Consider the following 19617-nt stretch of genomic DNA (forward strand, 5'->3'; position numbering starts at 1 on the left):
CTCTGACCAATGGGATGTGAACAAGAGTGTGCCACCTGTGGGCCTGGCCCATAAAACCTCCACAGTAATCCTCTCCTCTCCATTCTCTTTCCCCATCCACTACCAGATGCAATGGGAGCCCTGCCAACCCAGACATGACACGAGGCATAGATAAACTTTTATCATCATAGATAAACTGCTATTTGCGGGGCTAGTTTCCATTTGGGGGATATTTGGTAGTATCTAACCTGCCGTGATTAATACAAAGACTAACTGGGATTTCAATCTGTACAAGAAGCACTTAAGAAATACATACACAACTCTGTCCTCTTCCTCCACCAAAATCCCTTGCCCTTAAACTTTAAACAAAGTTGAGCCTCAGAAAGAATGTCTGAATTCTCAGATTTAGAAGAGTCACAGGTTACCACAGCAATATAACAGAGAGCCATTTTAACTAAGAAAATATATTTGGCTAGCCTGAGGAATGCCATACAGCAGTGGTCCCCAACCTTTTTGGCACCAGGGACCCATTTTATGGAAGACATTTTTTTTCCCCCCACGATTGGGGTGGGAGGGATGGTTTGGGATGATTCAAGCTCATTACATCGATTGTGCACTTTATTTCTATTATTATTACATCAGCTCCACCTCAGATCATCAGGCATTAGGTCCCAGAGGTTGGGGACCTCTGGCTTAAATGACCAGCAAAGCCTCACAGAGAAGTGAGAGGCAAGTGAATGAGCATATGGTCTAGGAGAGCCAGCCACAGGCGGTCAGGAAACAAGTTTCCTGTTGTCCTAGAGCAACAGCAACAGGCACAGCTGGGAGGACAGTTCCCAATGGGAGGAGCACAGTTTAGACACGTTGATGAAGCACCTACTATGCTCCATGCAACGTACCAGCCCTGAAGACATGACAGGCAATGACAAAACCCCTGTCTTCATGGGGCTTACATTCGAGTGAGGGGAGATAGGTAGGCAATAAATCAAACTGTAAGTGAAGAACCTGGTGGAGAGTGAAAAGTGCTATGAAGACAAATAACACAGCAAAGGCCAGTAAGGTGGGGCAAGAAATCATGATTTTTCAAGCAGAAAGCCAAAGAGGGTGAGAGAATGAACCATTCAGATAAGTGGGGGGCCAGTTCCAGGCAGAGGGAACAGTAAGTGCAAAGGCCCTGAGACAGCAGTGAACTTGGCATGTTTGGGGACCAGCACAGAGGGGAGTGAGACTGGAGGGGAGTGAGAGAGGAAGCTGGGGAGATCACGCGGGCCTTTGGAGGTCATCATTAGGACTTGAGCCGCCACTCTGTGTGAGAATCACTGAGAGATGTGAACATGGATGAAACATGAAAGCCAATCACAGAGCTATCTGTATAGAAAGCCTGCACATTATTTCAAAGGCGAGGTGTGTTCTGAGTCACTAAAAGAGAGTAGTGGTGGAGAATAGGCCTCTGCTCTGGATTTAGGTACAGAAATAGGAACCCTGGCAGATTCGGGAGAACCTTGTCTGATCCACATACACCGGCAAGAGATTGCGTGTATATAGAAAGCTCAGCCACGCAAGTTTTCAAAGTACTCACAGATGGGAGGTTTACTCTGAGTAGCTTTAGGGAACTTCTTAATATGGGAGGAAGATTTACTGGTTAAGAAGTAAAACACACAGACCTCCCATCTTTCCCTTTATATCATTATCAATAGGCATTAGAGAGGGTTCCTGCTTTGTAGGTCTATGGATATAAAAATATAGAAGTCAAGCACAGGCTTGCCAGCAGTTGGGTAGACACTTTGGGAAGTGAATAAATGAGACAGGATGTACTTGGTACATGATACAGACATTTGGGTAGCCAATAGACATTCAGTGCAAGAAGGGAAAGGGTGCTTAGAGACACCTTTGCAGAAGTTAGAACTTGGGTAATTGGAAGAATGAACTCCAGGAAGGGGTAAAGATAACAGAAGAGCACATGTGGACCCCTACAGGGCCAGCTTTGGCCCGTGCAATGATGGATGACGGTCTGGCTGGGCTGAGGGTCGGGGAGGGGGAGGAGGAGCAAGGCAGGGCAGAGTTATATAGGCGCTTGACACTTGGGAAAAGAGTTTGAATTTGGGGACTTCCATACCGGTCCAGCAGTTAAGACTTCACCTTCCAATGCAAGGGAGTGTGGGTTTGATTCCTGGTCAGGGAGTTAAGAGCCCACAGGCCTCAGGGCCAAAAAAAAACAAAACATAAAACAGAAGTGATATTGTAACAAACTCAATAAAGACTTTAAAAATAGTCCACCTTAAAAAAATGTCTGAGCTTTATCTGGAAAGTCACAGGATCCAGTAATGATTTGGGAGTATCAACAAGGTCACTACGAGGGTTTTTTAAATTATGACTAAACTCTTAAGCTGAAATACAACATACATTCAGAAAAGGGTACAGTGATCATCTCAACAAATTTCTGCAAAATGAATACCCACTGTAACCAGCATCTACACCAAGAGACAGAACCTCAGCAGCAGCCTAGAAGCCCCCCTCACACCCCTGTACCCAGTCACTCCTGTTGACCCAAAAGCAACAGCTACTCTGTGTACGTGGCTCCTGACCCGGGGTCCTGGCAGGTCAGTCAGGACAGCTGAGACTGTCCTCCTGCCCCGAGCCTCCTGCTCGGCAGCATCTTAGTCCTTCCTGAGAGGGGATATTTCACCAAACCATGATGAAGAAGTAGACTCACAATTTTAGCTTTTCACGGCATCTGAAGTCCCCAGTAAGCATGCACTGGAGGCAGAGCCAGGGTAGGCTCTGGAGAAACAGGCTGGGAAGTCAGAGAGGGGGTGCCTTCAGGATCCCCTAGGAGCTGACTCAGCCTCTGCCTTCCTACCCTCAGAGGGGAGGGGAGCTTTTTGTGTTAAAAGCATAGGCTTTGTTGCTATTCTTAAAAGCATTGACTTTTTGTGTAAGATGTTCCAGTCACTAATATAAGTATAAACAGCACCCCCCAAAGAGCTTTCCAAAACCAGCAGCCCTACCCACATGGACAGTGATGGGGCCACGATGCATCTGTCAGGGCCCAAGAGGAGTCGAAGGAGAAACACTGCATTCGTTCTTGCTCTGTGCAGCCCCCCTGCATTGCTGTGCTGGGCACAGCTCACACCAGCTTGGAAGGCCAATCCTGCACATCTCCTAACCCTGTGTGTGGTGACTCGACCATGGTTGCTGGAAACTGGCCAGGATGGGAGTATTTGCACCACAGAGCTCAGTAAACATGACAAATCGCCCTCTGCTCCTACATCCCCTGGAGAGCTGGTGGTTAAACATTCACCAGCCTAAGTTTCTGAATCCTTGGCCGATGAACCAGAGCTTCATCTCATGGTACAGTGGTGCTGTCTGCAGGTGAACGTGTGCCTCTGTGCGATCGCTTCCCACCACCCACAGCCCACCGGGAAAAACTGCAAATCCATGTAGAGAAGTTTCATTTCACTCTGGGCTAATCTGCTTGCTTTTACAATCTGCAGAATTTCAAAAATGTAAATGAAAGCAAAAGCAAAGCCTTCCTCTCAAAGAAAAAAGGCAATTTATATTTCTCTCAGACATTTGCTCTGACAACTACCAAGCGCTGTGCAAAACATTTCATCAGTCAAGGAAAACTAGCATTTGCTGCTTATATAGTTCTTTCCATTTCTTATTACAGACTATGTACAAACAAAGCAAAACATTTATAACTAGTGAGATGTTATACGTACCGATGGAAAGTTCCATTAAAGACCTGCAACCATTATAGAATTCCACGAGAACAAAACCTTTTTACTCTAAAAGTACGAAGACTCGCTTTAATAGGATCAGCTTTTTCGTAACTATTAATACTTGTCAAGATAATGAGGTGTCCACACCCTGCTGGAATGGCCAACATCAAAAAGTTTACAAACAACAAATGCTGGAGAGGGTGTGGAGAAAAGGGAACCTTGCCCTTGCTACAGTGTTGGTGGGAATGTAACTTGGTACAGCCGCTACAGAGAACAGTATGGAGGTTCCTTAAAAAACTAAAACTAAAGCTACCATATGATCCAGCAGTCCCACTACTGGGCATATATCTGGAGAACACAATTTTAAAAGATACATGCAGACTTCCCAGGTGGTCCAGTGGTTGAGAATCTGCCTGCCAATGTAGGGGACATGGACTCGATCCATGAAACGGGAGGATTCTGCATGCCCTGGGGTAACTGGGCCACACCACAACTACTGAGCCCATGCTCCAGAGCCTGCAGGCCGCCACTGCTGAAGCCCGCAGGCCCTAGAGCCCATGTCCCACAAGAGAAGCCACTGCAATGAGAAGCCCGCAGACCACAACTACAGAGGAGCCCCTGCTTGCTGCAACTAGAGAAAGCCCATGTGCAGCAAGGAAGACCCAGTACAGTCAAAACAAATAAATATTGTTTTAATTTAAAAAAAAGACACATGCACCTCAATGTTCACTGCAGCACTGTTTATCATATCTAGGACATGGAAGCCACCTAAATGTTCATCAACAGAGGAATGGATAAAGAAGATGCGGTACACAGATGCAATGGAATATGACTCAGCCATTAAAAAGAATGCAATAATGCCATTTGCAGCAATATGGACCTAGAGAGTGTAATACTGAGTGAAGCAAGTCAGACAGAGAAAGACAAATATATATCACTCATACGTGGACTATAAAAACAGGCTATAAATGAACTTATCTACCAAACAGAAATAGAGTTACATATGTAGAAAATAAACTTATGGTTATTGAGGGATAAGGAGGGGAGGAGAGATAAATTGGAAGACTGGATTGACACATATACACTACTATATATAAAACAGATAACTAATAAGGCCCTACTGAACAGCATGTGGAACTCTACTCAATACTCCGTAACGGCCTATACGGGAAAAGAATCTAAAAAAGTATGGACATATCTATATGTACAACAGATTCACTGTGCTGTATACCTGCAACTAACACGACATTGTGAATCAACTATATTCCAATAAAATATTAATTTAAAAATACAAGGTGTTTTGCTACCTCTATCAATGGAATAGTGAGATTACAGATCAGAATTTATAAAATTCTCCTGTATCACAGTGGCATCAATGACACAAAGAATATAAGCAAGGTTGGTATCTAGTACAATAATCCCAACAGCAAGGAGAGGGGGCTTCCTGGCAGTGGAACCTGGAGGAGGGAACATGAGTAGGGCTTTGGGGTGTTTTTATTTGTGTGTGTGTGTGTGTGGTAAGACCACACAACATGATATTTACAAATTTGGAAGTGTACAACCCCATACTGTTAATTATAGCCATTGTGCTGTATGGCAGCTCTCTGTGACTTATTTATCTAGCATAACTAAAACTTTATACCCACTGAACAATGGAAAGTTGTTGTATCATGACTATTTACGATAAAGAGTTTCTAGTATGATTTTGAAACTCTTCTTATTCTCTGATGTTCTATTTTATTTTTAAAGATACAGATTTTTTTTTAACTATTAAGACATAATTGCTCACACTCTTATCTCTGGGGCGGGAGGGAATCCTTCTTTGCCAAGCTGAAGGCAGAACTCTCCCCCTACTCTATGGAAACAAAGACAGAAAACAGACCTATCTAATGAGCTTATCAACAGTGCTACTTATTATTACAAAATATTTTATTAAAGTAAAACTATGATGAAGTACTTTAGATACATAGAGATGAAAATATACATCATGAAAGAAAACATGAGGCCTGGCCCAGCATTTATGTAATTTCTTTAAGGGGTAATGTAAATGTTTTCTCTCCTGCATTGCTGGTGTTGAGTATGAACTAGAATGGTACAAGCTGGACAGTAGCTATTGAATTTTAAACATATGTACTCTTGAATCCAGCAGGTCCAATTCTGGGACTCTTTGCTCCTGAAAAATCTACATGTGCATGGTAGGATGTAACCACCAAGATGTACATCAGCGTATTTACAATAGGCTAGAATGCAAAATTGAAACCTAAGTGCGCATTAGCAGCAAAGTGGTAAAATAAACTATGGCTCATGAATACTCAGAAATGCACCACTGTGACATGGGAATATAGGGGATTTTACATTTAAAAAGATCAGGTGGATCACTGTGTGCCGTATGAAAACTTTCCATGGTGTATGCATCACTTAAAAAGGGTAAGCTGCAAAGTAACAAATCTCACCATATGATCTCACTTTAATGAAAATGTTTCGCACGCTGTCTATATGTGTATTATGTATATAATGGATATATGTACCCACAAAGTATACATATATAACTGAGCTGAGAGAAAAGTATACATGGACATCCATCAAATCATCACTGGTGGGAATACAGAACAGGTTTGGGGGATCTGAAGGGATTTTTACTTTATTCCTTATACATGTTTTAACTTCTTTATCAACAAGCTTGCATTCATTCATATATATACACACATATACACATACAGGTACCATATAATAATTACACACACACACACACCTATATATAAATACCTTGCTTCCTTTTTCCAACTGTGATTACACTCTCTCATATACTTCTGTTACTCAGAAGTTAAGCACAGGTGCCTGTTCTTTCAAGTACTACAATATAATTAACTCTCCTACATGAAAACTGAATTTTTAACTAAATGATACAGAATAAACAGACAGCTGTTCATGATTGTTCTCTTACCATTTCTGTGGGTGAGACATGCCACAGAGAAACCGTCCTCTCCTCCGCTTCACTGTTTATGGAGACATAAGAAGGCTGGTAGACTTTGGTTGGTTCTATCACCAGAACCTAAAAGAACAGAACAGATTCTTGTGATGCACGGGAACATGTCACAGAGCTCACCCTGCCCAGTGAGCAAGTGGGGAGCTCTGGACTCCACAGACCCTCTCTGAGCACCTACTGGTGGATATGCAATAAGGGAACATATAGAAAATAAGGAAGAATAATGGTGGCATGGGGGACACACTTGTTTATTAGATAGAGTGGCCAAGAACAGCTTGCCTGAGGAGGTCACAGAGAAGAACAAGGAAGGCTACAGTTTTTGAGAGAAATGAGGAAGTAAACTGGAGGATCCACAGGTAGGTACCCAAGTCTGCAAAAAATGCAAGAGGATGCAGAATGAAGCGACAGTTCATGAGTTACATTTTATTGTGCTGAGGGAGAGGAGGAGAGGAGCAGTAAAACTTCAAAATTTTACTATTAGTGCTGCATTGTTGCAGAATCGTTTCTCCCCCACAACACTATGGACATTTGGGGCTGGGTAACTGTGTGTTGGGGGCAGGAAGCTGTCTCGTCTTAGTGGGAGGTTTAGTGGCATCCATGGCCTCCACCCCACTAGCTGCCAGTAGCAAAACCTTCCCCACAGCCATGACAACCAAACTGTCTCTAGACATTGCCAAATGCCCTCAACTCCTAGTTGAGAACCACTATTTTAAAGGATATAGCCAATCTTTTCTAGTGAGTTGATCTCTCACTGGCTGACTTTGCATAAGATTGATGAATCTCTTAACATTTTCAATTATTCCAAAGCTTTCTTCCTTTCAGAGTATTCAATAATTTGACAGTACCAATCCCACTTTCTTTTTATTTTATCTTCAAGATTTAGCGTTTCTTACTGGAAATCTGAGTCCATTAGTAACTTCATTTGTTGCCTCAAAAATTATATCTAGCCAGAAGTTCAGCCGTTCTTGCCTGGGTGAATGTTCAGTAATGGGTTTCTTGAAACGCTGAATTAACAACAAGTTCTGAACTAGTGACCGCAGGTACCTGGAAAGACCACAAATACCAATAAATTAGATTTCCAAGGAAACAATATTCAATCCTCCTCCCTTTAAAAGAAGTTTCACCAAAGCTTTATTTCTTAAATTCATATTGTGTAGCAAGTACTTCTTAATCATTTGGCAGCCACATACGTAATTATAAGAAACCCAAATGGAGCAAAATAAGTTGTCCAACAAAATCATAGAACATGCCTTTTTACTAACATTGGGCTAGACCTCAATTTTGGTACATCTTGTTCAAAGCACAAAGACTGGCAAACATTTGCTATCTTAATTAATAAGAGCAAGTGGTTTGAAGTTCAAAGGAACTGCAAAATGACAAAATTTCAAACTAGATTTATATATAGTTGTAAGAAACAATACAGAGATATCCCATGTATCCTTGGCCTGGTTTATACCAATCGTAACATCATGCAAAATTCTAAAACAGTATCACAATCAGGATATTGACATCGACACAGTCAAGATAGATTTCCATCTGAAAGGATCCCTCATGTTTCTCTTCTATAGCTAGCCCGGTTTCCTTCCTACCCTATTTCCTCTTTGACTTCTGGCCATCACTAATATTAAACTCAAGGTCTCTTAAAAAAAATCAAATCTGACCTGGTGGATGTTTAATTTATGAGGTGTTCAGTCTCACCACATCTTTACTATCTTTAGGCAAATTGAACTTTTTAAACATAGCTGCCAGGCAGTGGTGGTCTCCTCTCTGGTAGGGAATGGGGTTGAGGCGAGGTGGTTACACTGATAGTATCAGAGCATTATTTTGCCCTTTGAGGATAAAGTCTGGAGCTATCCTGGGAAGGTACGGTGTTGTAAAGGATTAACTTGGCAGGCCTGGGTTTCCAAACTACATATTCCAGAGAAAGGTCTGGCCTTTGACTGGCTTCTGAAGCCAGTTCTAAGCCCTTGGGATATCCTGCCTGGTAAGAGTCTTTGTCCACCTTAGGCCTTGTGCCAGGCCAGCTAGTCTACACTAACATTATGATTCACGGTGGAGGTTTTGGGCCATGTTGTATCAGTGTGATCTCTGGAGAGGCTGGGGACTCAACTCAGGTCAGCTACCTGCATGCTTCATGCCTACATAACTGATGCTCAATAAAAACCCTGGGACTTTCCTGGTGGCTCAGTGGTAAAAAAATTTGCATGCTTGCCAATGCAGATTCTTTACACAGGATCAAAACTGAGACACAGGTTTGAGTCCTGGTGTGGGAAGATCCCACATGCTGAGGAGCAACTAAGCCCATGCTTCACAACTACTGAGCCTGTGTGCTAGAGCCCAGGAACCACAACTACTGAAGTCCGTGAGCCTAGAGCCTGAGCTCCACAACAGGAGAACCTGGTGCACTGCAACTAGAGAGTAGCCCTCACTCACCACAACTAGGGAAGAATCCACACAGCAGTGAAGATCCAGCACAATCAAAAATAAATGTACACCCATGGTGGATTCATGTCAATGTATGGCACAGCCAATACAACATTGCCAGGAGCCAGCACAGGAGATCCCACCCATGACAAGGTCATGTGGAGAGACCTGACAAGCAAGGCGGATCAGGACTCGAGGGACCCCCTGGACCTGCTCGAGCATCTACCCCAAAACCAGAATCTGTCTGTCTTACTATTTTATGTCTTTCACCAACTCTTCTGACATTAACAGGGGGCTCTCCCCGACCACCATTCTCTGGAAAAAATCAACTTAGGGCTCTAGTTGATAAATCTCCTGGGCATGAAAGGAGTGTTTCAAACCCCCTGTTAGCATTCTAGCTTACTTGGCAGGTTTATCCAGACTCTTGCAACATTGTTGAACCAATGCTTGCTGCCAAGTTCTCACATCCCTTATCCACTGTGTTCCTGGGAGTGCATATAGTCAGGATGTAGAAAAACAAGCAGCAGCTTTAGCATTAGCAACATTAGACTTTGAGTTAATAAGTTCTTTCTTTGCTGTAACCCGCTGAATCTTTGCTCCATAAAAATGTAACTCTGTACTTTAAGGGCAATGCAGGCTAAGGAATTTAAGAAAAAACATTTCAAGGGAAAGTAAGTGTTTTAGCTGACCAATCTTTATCAAAAAGGGGTCATAAAATGTTAACAGGCCTCCGGGCCAGAAGATGATGTACAAAAAATAAGACTCTTGCAGGAAAGAACCTGATATCGATAAAAGTTAACATTGATGGAATGTTGAGTTGACTCTGTATTTTTCACCTTGCTGTATGTACAACTCAGGGTATAAAAGCCCTCTCTGAAAATAAAGTAATGGGCTTCGCTCACTGAAGCTTGGTTACCCCATGTCATTCTTCATTTGCCAACGTCGTCCACCCTGAGGATATCCCTGGACTCTGCTGAGGCTGGACCCGGGCACAATATTGTAAAGTAATTAGCCTCCAATTAAAATAAATAAATTCATATTAAAAATTTTTTAATAGCATGTAATAAACAGTGACTGGAAAATGGAATAGCATCCAATACATTTAAAAAATAAAGTTTACATTCAAATGAAGTTAATTTCAAATAATTAATATTCAAAATAAAGTAATATTAAAATAAATAAATAAATAATTTTAAAAAACAATTAATAAAAACCCTGGACAACAGGGCTCAGTGAGCTTCCCTGGTTGACAATAATTTGTACATGTTGTCATACATCACTGCTGGGAGAATTAAGCACTGTCCACATGACTCCACTGGGCTTTCCTGGTGGCTCAGCAGTAAAGAATCTACCTGCCAATGCAGGAGATGTGGGTACAACTCCTGGGTCAGGAAGATCCCCTGGAGAAGGAAATGACAACCCACTCCAGTATTCTTGCCTGGGAAATCCCATGGACAGAGGAGCTTGGGGGGCTACAGTCCCTGGGGTAGCAAAGAGTCAGAGGTGTCTTAGCAACTAAGTAACAACAACTACATACAACTCCACTGGAAGAGGACAACTGGGAGCCTGTTCCTGGTCTCCCCTGAGCTCTGCCCTAAGTGCCTCTTGTCTTTGCTGATTCTAATCCGTATAGCTGCAATAAACCACTGCCACAGTATAACAGCTTTTCTGAATTCTATGAATTCTTTGAGCAAATCATGAACCTCAGGGTGGTCTTGAACACACAATAGGTATGAACACTGTAAGTCAGTCCAGGTTCTGATGTAATGGGAACGTATTCAAGCCTCAGAGCTCATCTCCAGAGAGTCAGCTCTGTCTGCCTCAGATGCAGCAATACACCATAACATTAGAGTACTTCAAATAGCGGCCACTCCAGGAGAGCTGCAAGCTCAGCCTACCTCTGTGTTCTCTCAGCCTCAGAAAACTTTCAAGAAGTTCATAGGGTTTCAGGATCAAATTTAAGCCCTCTAGATGAGGAGGAAACACAGTCAACCCTAGGTATGGCCACTGAAATTCCTATCCCCTAGAGTCCAGGTTGGTTCACTGAGAGGAGACACAGCAGGGGACAGACAAACATGGATCATTAGGAGCAAAAATGTTTTAATTATGTAAGTGATCCAAATGCATTTTAGACAAATCAGAGAATAGATTTAAAAAGCAGATTCAAAACTTGTTCATCGGCTACCTCCCTGAGACAACCACTATCAATATTTTTGGGAAAATTCATGACTCATCATTTATTCATTATACAAATATCTGCTGAGCATCTATTGATTTTATGAGACTATAGCAATCAAAGGCAGAACCATGTTTCTAGTGGAGCTCAGTGTCTATTGGGAAATCAGCTATTGCCCAACTCTCTCAGACCCTCCTCCAAGTCACATACAAAACAGAGGTTTTTAATGAAAATGAGTCCATATACAACAGCAGTTCTCAAAGTGTGGCCCCCAGGCCAGCAGCATCAACTTGTAATTTCTAAATGCAAATTCTCAGGTCCTACCCTATACCCTCTGAACCAGAAATCCTAAGGGTTAGGCCTGGCAATCTGTTTTAATCAACACAGGTGATTCTGATAATGTCACTGATAGAAAAAAATACATACTGCATCTGGCTTTTCTTATTCAGTGATAAACCATGAACACATTTCCATGTCTCCAAGTATTCTTTCTTGCACATTTTAATGGCTGCATAATGAGCTAACTAGAGGCACTCCTGGGCCTCCATTTTCCTGACCATATCTGTGATGGGTGTTTTAGTTCACTTCCATTTGTGATGGAAATCATTTACTTGGTGTACTTTGAGCTTTACTATCTGCTTTCTCACAAATGCACAATATGGACTGGTTCCCAAGAATGCTCTGCTCTTGAGAACCTACATGATCTGAAAAAACTAACGGGACTGAGAGTTTTGTCTTGGAGACATAGCACGTAAGGATATATTCTATGTGGGGGGGTCTGTCTGTTTTTCCCTTCCTTCACATAAAACCAAGTGAGCCTTTCTGCCTTAACTTTGCTTTAATGAAGAAGCCAGAAGGAAAAACACAGCAGTTGTTATTGTTTTTTGTATTCACACCTTTTCCTCCTGGGTTAACTTTTCAGAACAAGACTGGATATTGACATGGGTGATAAAAATGCATAGGCATGACTCACCAGATGGGAGGTTTCAGTCTGAACAACTTCTCTGCTGCCTGGACAGCCTTCCCCACATCACTGGCCAACATGCTGACACTGAAGAACTGACCTACATCCCAGTAGCTGTTCATTTTCTCCAAGCTCCCTTTTCTTCCCAACAAACTGTTCAGCCGGACACCTGAATAATTTGAATTTTAGATAAAGTTAAGACAAATCTTCCTAGTTTCTATCATATCATATAAGCCTTTAGATAGAGCAGAAACTGGGCATTGTATTTGGGCTGCAGCCTCATGTGTGCTATCAGAGAGTAACTGTTCCTTTTGCGATATAATGCTGGTTGTTTTTGTTGTTGTTTAGTTGCTAAGCTCTGTTTGACTCTTGTGACTCCACGGACTGTAGCCCGCCAGGCTCCTCTGTCCATGGAATTTCCCAGGCAAGAATACTTGAGTGGGTTGTCATTTCCTTCTCTAGGGGATCTTCCCAACCCAGAGATCAAACTCACGTCTCCTCCATTGGCAGGCAGATTCTTTACCACTGAGCCACCAGGGAAGTCCCTTAATGCTGGTTATTTGAGCATAATTTTGAATGCTGGACTTGTGTTGTCAAAGCATATCAACATGTGCGGTCATGAACAGTTTTACCTATTTTCCTCAGTTCCATGGAAGTTTCAAATTGTTGTCCAGAGACTATCAGCAATACCGCAAGGTTGATTCCTGAATAAAGAGATGGCTGGAGCGCAAACCCTTTGCGATACCTGTAATTATAGAAGCACCAAAACTCCCTTTATATCAGATTATAGTGGAAGAAAAAAAGTGTAAATAATAGCACATATCAATCTTCTCATGAGAATTTTTACTGTTCTAATTTGTTTTCCAACTCTTTGTCCCTCCCTGCCCATCTTTACAGATAGCTACATGCACCAATCAGATAGCTTCTTAAAAATGTCATAATAGCAACACAATAGCACTAGGGAGTTTTAAAATCTTTCGTCATCAGATAGCTTTTAGAGAAAAGCTGTGGTCATTGTATAAAATAAGGAAAGTATATTAAAGTGTACAAAAGAAATGTAAAACTTATTATAATTCTACCTCTGAAAGTGAGCCACAATGTCAACTTATCATTTTTAAAGTTATACTCCATTTGCACACTGAGCATTTTTTATTTCATGGAAATCTCAACAGGTATAGGCCCTTTCTCTGTAGGCCGTCTGTTTGTTTGTATCACAAAATGGAATTATTTTTTCATGTAAGAAGCAGTTCTGCCAAAATGTTGGATCCCAAAGAGCAGTGGCATAAAATGAGAAAAGGGGCAGTGATGGTTTACATTAGGATAAAGAACAAGACCCTAAAATGTGAGTGCCATTTTTACACTGAAAGGTTCACCATGCCATTTAAAATTTTCTTATTTATCGTTTGTCTACACATAAAAAATGTATTTCTCTTCCATGATCAAGTATGACTACCAAGATCAGAGAAAAAAGAATCTGATCAATGAAGTAATGACACAAAAATGTTTTTTTGTAAACCAGCAGTGAATTTATCACTCATGTGACAACAGGAGGATTAAGCACCAACAAAACATTCATTGTGAAAGGGAGAACTTATCAGTTAAATCTGATCATATCATGAAATCAGTTAAAATCCGATTCTGTGAACTTTGTGGCATGATACAAGTACCCTCAAGTGGAGCCGAGGACATCAAGAAAGTTCTTCCAACCTCAGTCAACAAAATTCCAATAAAACTGAATGCTCTCTCCCTCCCACTCCTGCTATGTTTTGGGGATTTTAAACTTCATATCCTACTGTATGTGACTTTTTTTCCATTTTCTTTTATTATGGAAAGCTATCTGGGAAGAGGGCAGAGAGGGTGATTTCTCTATGTTTCTTACCCATAAATCAAATAGGCCCAGCTTGGGGACAGACAAGTCTCTAATTCGGAGTCAGGACTGCAGTCCCAGGTTTGTGTCTATCCAGCCCCATGACCTTGGACTGGCTCCCTGCCTCCCGAGCCTCACGTTCCACATCTCTGAGAATGAGACGATCCCCATGGCCTCACCAGAGCCAGCATGCCTTGACCAGAAGATCAAGCTTCATGTGCTCCTGTACCCACAGCACTACCTTCCGAACTGCACAGGAGGGCTCTGATGACTTCCTTGAGGGAGCCACAGGCAGTCTTTTCCTGACCTGGGGGTTGAATTCCTGGCCACGGTGGTGGGAACACAGCTTTCTATTTTGCCCCTGCCGATTATTTTCCTCTGTTTCCCTTCCCTTCAACACCCCGAGTGATTCTTCTTGACCATGCAGTGCACTGGGTACTACTGGGGATTAACTAAGACTAAAAGAAGGTCCCTGCCCTCTAAGAACCTATACCATGAAAGAGGTAAGATCTACACACAATTAGTGAAAATACTGATTTTCATGGGTGGCAAATAACCTAAAACCACACAAATCCATCTAGAGGGACTCATAGCAGACAGAGAGGCTTGAGATGCGGCATGAAAATGGACAGAATTGTAACAGCAGCGATTTAGAAATGGAATCCCCAGCACAGAAAACGGCAAGAGCAGAGATGGGAGTTTGGGGAGCTCCTAAGGAACTCCAGTTTATGTGGACATATATCAAGTAGTGAGAAACAGGGCTAGGGGCAGGTTGGAGAAAGTCTGCAGAGCACCCAGAACAGTGATCTACGAGTTTGAAGTTGTATTTAGTAGGGAGTGGAGAGGTATTTTGGGTCTTTGAGCTTCAGGAAAAGTAAGCTATTAATCTATGAAGGATACACTTTACAGACACCAAGCAGAGAACCTACCTGGGATACTGTTAGAACATTCCTGGAAAGAAAGTTAAAAAAAAAAAAAAAGGCACCGACTGAGGGTGGTGTTGATGGGAAAGTTAGGGAGGAAGGGAAGGCTCACAGAACGGATGGAATTGGGAAATGACTATATGGGGAGAAAAGTAAGTGAAAGTCACCAAACATTAAGCAAAAGTACATGCGGAGAAGGCTAAAATGGTGGTAAGAGAGTGAGACAATGGAAGCCATCCCTTATGGAGAGGAGGGAATAGCTTCAGTCTTAGACATGTTGAGTCTTAAACACCAGCACCAGCTTCAAAGAATAGGTAATCAAAGAGTGCAACGTGGGGCCAAAGCTTAGGATAGGGGCTGGGCTGGAGACTGATTACAGTCCAAGGTGTGGGAGTGACTGGGATTACCAGGGAACAGCGTAGACGAAGAGAAGAGGGGAGAGGACAGAGTCCAACTTGTATAGAAGGAAAGCAAAGAAGAGGGGGAAAGGGAGCAGTCAGAATGAAATGAGACCAAACAGCGGTACCAAGAGCTCTTGCGATGGAAATGGATGATGCAGGCTGTATGCTCTATCTTCAAATACACCCAGGTTCTGACATCTCATTGTTTTCATCATTACTACCCTGGTTCAAGCTACCATCAGCTCTTCTCTGAGGTTCTAACTGTTCTCTGTGTCATCCCTCACCCATGTGGTAGGTTACTTAACAACCACAACCCCTGCCAAACCACTAAGCACATGCCTTTGTCATGTTTCCCTCTCACAGGTGGAATCTGTGTCTCTATCCCTTTGAATCTGGGCTGACCATGTGGTTGGCTTTGATCAAGAACATGTGGCAGAACTGACCTTGTGAGAGTTCCTGAGCCTTCAGAAGCTTTCTGGTTTCCACATTCACCCTGTTAGAATGCTGTCCACCACATAAGGGAGCTGGTCTGGCAGGACTAAAACCACTGCTAGAGAATGGAGGCTCCTACCAACAGCCGGCACCAGCTGTCACATGTGACTGAGACCATTCTGGACCTTTCAGCCCTGCTGACTCTCCAGATGACTACAACCTTAGGGATGAGTTCAGCACTTCAGGACTAGAATCAGCAGAGGAACTGCCTGGGCAATCCACAGAATCATGAGAAATCATAAACCCTTGTGTTAAGCCACTAGGTTTTGGAGATGCTTGTAAATGATAGCTGACACACCCCCTAACATGTATTCTTTGTATAACCGTGAGAGTCCTCTGGTTAAAATGCAGCTCAGATCTTGTCACTCCTCTGCTCAGAACATCCAGCACTGTATCGTCTCACTCTGAGTAAAACAGTCGTCTTCTTTTGCATTTCCTGCCACTCTCCCCTTTGCTCCTGCCTCATCATCCTTGCACATACTCGACATACTTCCTCTCAGGGTCTTTGCTGAGGAGATCCCCCTCAGCTCTTGTTCTTGCTGTCCCCCACTCCACTTTTGGAACACAGTTATTTGCAAGGCTCATTCCCTCACCACCTACACCTTATTCACCTTCACTGAGCATCCTATATAAAACTGCTGACAACTCCCAACCCTCCCTTCCCTTGTCCCTGATTAACTTTTCCCCAAAGCCCTCACCATCAGCTGATATTCTATTTTACTGTATTTGTTTGTCTGACTTTCCTTACCAGCAATGCAAGGTCCATGAGGGTGTGGCTTCAGATCTGCTGTTTATCCCCATCATCTAGAAGAGTTCCTGGCATGCAGTAAACCCTCAGAAAACATTTGTTGAATGATTAAATGAATAAGAAATGAACAGCTCACTGAGAGGAGGATGCCATGATGGTGGTGGAACAAGGTTCTGGAAGGAGGAGCTGGGAAGGAGGGTGCTGAGCTTCCTTGCCCCTATAAATGCATGAACTTGTGAGAAGAGTGTCACCAGCAGAAAATGCTGTTTCTAATGGTTTGCTTTTGGAAAAAAGAATCTGGGAGTTCCCAGACCACGTGTATGGCATCTTTCTTACTGCCAGCAAACAGGCAGATACACATATGTAGGGAAAAGACCTGGACCCTGAGCTTATGCAATTCTATTCTTTGCAAAGATGCATGTGTTACTGACAAAGGCGGCCAGTTTACCATTCGATGGCGCTGTCTCTGCTGGCATCATCTTTGCAGTCCGAATCTAAGAAGATGTCCTTGTAGATCCTCCCACAGAGACAGAACATGTCGGGGGCCGGGTGGTCACAGCTCTGCAGAACCTGGAGCATGACCTGCAGGGCCTTCTCACGATCACCTGAGCTGTTTCTCCTGAAAGATTCAGTGATAAGATGACAAACGTCTGACTCAAGACACAGAGTGTATATATCTATGTCTATATCTATATATGCATTCATTCTGTGAAAGGCTGGTGCAAGGATGCTGTACTTTAACAGGAAAAAATTTAAGTTATCTTTCATTTTTCATATTCAAATGAATCAAGTGCTTAAGATCCACACCAGTAAGTCTCATTAAATCATACTCAGTCCTTACCTGATCTTTTCTAAGTTAGACCTAGACTGTGGATGAAAGTGTATGCAGATCAATGTATTTGGAAAGACAGAAAAAAAAATATGGCATCTTCCTGTTGCTGGATGGAGAGTAAAGATTTCAGAAGCTAAGCCTGAATCATGAGGATGAGATAGTCTGACACAAGGTTCCTTTGGAAAAGCTGCAGGGTCCCCGAATCCAGAAAGCCAAGATGAATTTAGGAATATATCTTGGCATTCCTTGACCTGAAATGTCTTGCCATCCTCAAACAGGGAATGACCCCACCAGTAATTCCTGTTATACTCATCAGAATCAGAAATTATTTATATATTCACAGATCACAGTCTTCTTTATTAGTACATTATATGGTAAAATTTTCACTTTATACACAAGAAATGGATTCCTTAGACAGCTGTTAAATTTTTTTGCCACAAAATATCTTGAGTTTGTGGCTGTGAAATATTAAAAGTGTTCCTGTGAAGGTTTGAAAGCACATGTCCATCAGTAATGAGGACTGATTAAGTCAATGGTGGTTAATGCTATTCATATTATAATATAAAATATTAAACATTTCTAAAAAGAAATGAAGCAGCTTCTATGTAATACTGCTATAGAGAAGTCTCCAGAACATCCTGTTAAGACAAGAGAGCAAGGTGTTGAATACTGTGCACAGAATGCTACCTTTTTATTTAAAAAGGGGGGGATGTGAATAATAAATGTATCTCCTTTCATTTCTTCAAAATAGAAAATAAAAAGGTAAGAAAAATGGCTACTGATAGGTTGAGGGAAAAAAAAAAACCATGATGAAGAGGGCAGAGACAGATAGAAAGTTCCATTAATACGTCTTGGAATTTGGCTTTGAAACTACATAAGATTTTTAAATTATTCTTTTTAAAAATGAGACAATTCTTAAAATTCTGCCTAAAGAGAGAGTTTGCTAATGAACATACTATCTGAATTTGTGGCTGGGGCAAAACAAATGAACCTATGCATCTGGTTGACAGCTTACCCACAAAAGAGAAACTAATTTATCACATGATTTACAAACACAACAATCCAACTGTATTTTCCTAAGAGGATATAACCTAAGGAAAAAATATAAATGCAAAGAAATCTTATATAGTTTCCAGTAAGCATACTATATAAGTGATAATAGTGTATGTGTGTGCTCAGTCATGTCTGACTCTTTGCCAGGCTCTTCTGCCTACGGAATTTCCCAGGCAAGAATACTGGAGTGGGTTGCCATTTCCTCCTCTAGGAGATCATCCCAACCCAGGGGTCAAACCTGTGTCTCCTGCATCGGCAGGCAGATTCGTTACCACTGAGCCACCTGGGAAGTCCAAGTGATAAGACAGTACTGGTGTTTTGAAAAAGAATACAAAAATATTAATTTAGTATCATTAAGAACCAGAATTTTCAGCATAGGAGAAATAAATACAAAATCAAAGAAGCAAAAATCCTATAGTCCTAAATTTGAATTGGAATATCAGTAGGAATTCATGAGGTGGTCTCCCCAGCTCTATCTACCAAAAAGGTCCAAAGCAATGACCAACTCAGTAGCAATAAGAACCTTCAAGCCCTGACTGGGGTCTGTAAATTTCATCTCTCACTAAAGAAACCAAGACTCCGTGACAGAATCACTGATTCAACATATGTCTAAGATGATCCTGGAACATCTTAACCCACAAAGAAACAAAGAAGCTACTAAACTCTTATCAAAGACTCAGGAGCCAACTTGAAAGTTTTTGGCTAAAGAGGGGACAATTTGAGCATTAAGAAGAAAAATAACTATAAAGCATTGAAATACATTAATTATCACTAAAACTGTGAGTTCATAAAGATCTTATAAAACTCACTGGTCACTCTTAGAGGATTCTAACAAACCAATTCACTGTTTTTAAAAAATGATCAAGACAAAATTAAGCATACAGCTTCCTTTTCCCATACAAACTGTAACCAAGTCACTGATGAGGGAAAATTTCTCTTTATAAATTTTTTGTGCTACTAACTCAGGAATTAATTATAAAATTCAAATATCACTATTTTACAACTTCTAACGAAGTAATGGATCTAGGAAATGATCAAGGGCCACTAGCA

The 19617-nt window shown here is 41.9% G+C and overlaps 1 protein-coding gene across 2 annotated transcripts in view; it reads right to left on the bottom strand.

Moving 5' to 3' along the window:
* MAP3K15 (mitogen-activated protein kinase kinase kinase 15) overlaps window positions 1–19617 on the bottom strand; it is a 148306-nt gene that overhangs the window by 42418 nt on the left and 86271 nt on the right. For both annotated transcript variants that reach the window (XM_060407716.1, XM_042242252.2), the window contains exons 7-11: window positions 17131–17301; window positions 12884–12996; window positions 12261–12420; window positions 7581–7731; window positions 6646–6753 (exon numbers count right to left, since the gene is read on the bottom strand). In XM_060407716.1, coding sequence (XP_060263699.1) covers window positions 6646–6753; window positions 7581–7731; window positions 12261–12420; window positions 12884–12996; window positions 17131–17301 — 703 coding nt within the window. The remainder of the gene's footprint in view (window positions 1–6645; window positions 6754–7580; window positions 7732–12260; window positions 12421–12883; window positions 12997–17130; window positions 17302–19617) is intronic.

This window comes from Ovis aries, chromosome X, assembly GCF_016772045.2.
Source record: "Ovis aries strain OAR_USU_Benz2616 breed Rambouillet chromosome X, ARS-UI_Ramb_v3.0, whole genome shotgun sequence".
NCBI classification, from domain to species: domain Eukaryota; kingdom Metazoa; phylum Chordata; class Mammalia; order Artiodactyla; family Bovidae; genus Ovis; species Ovis aries.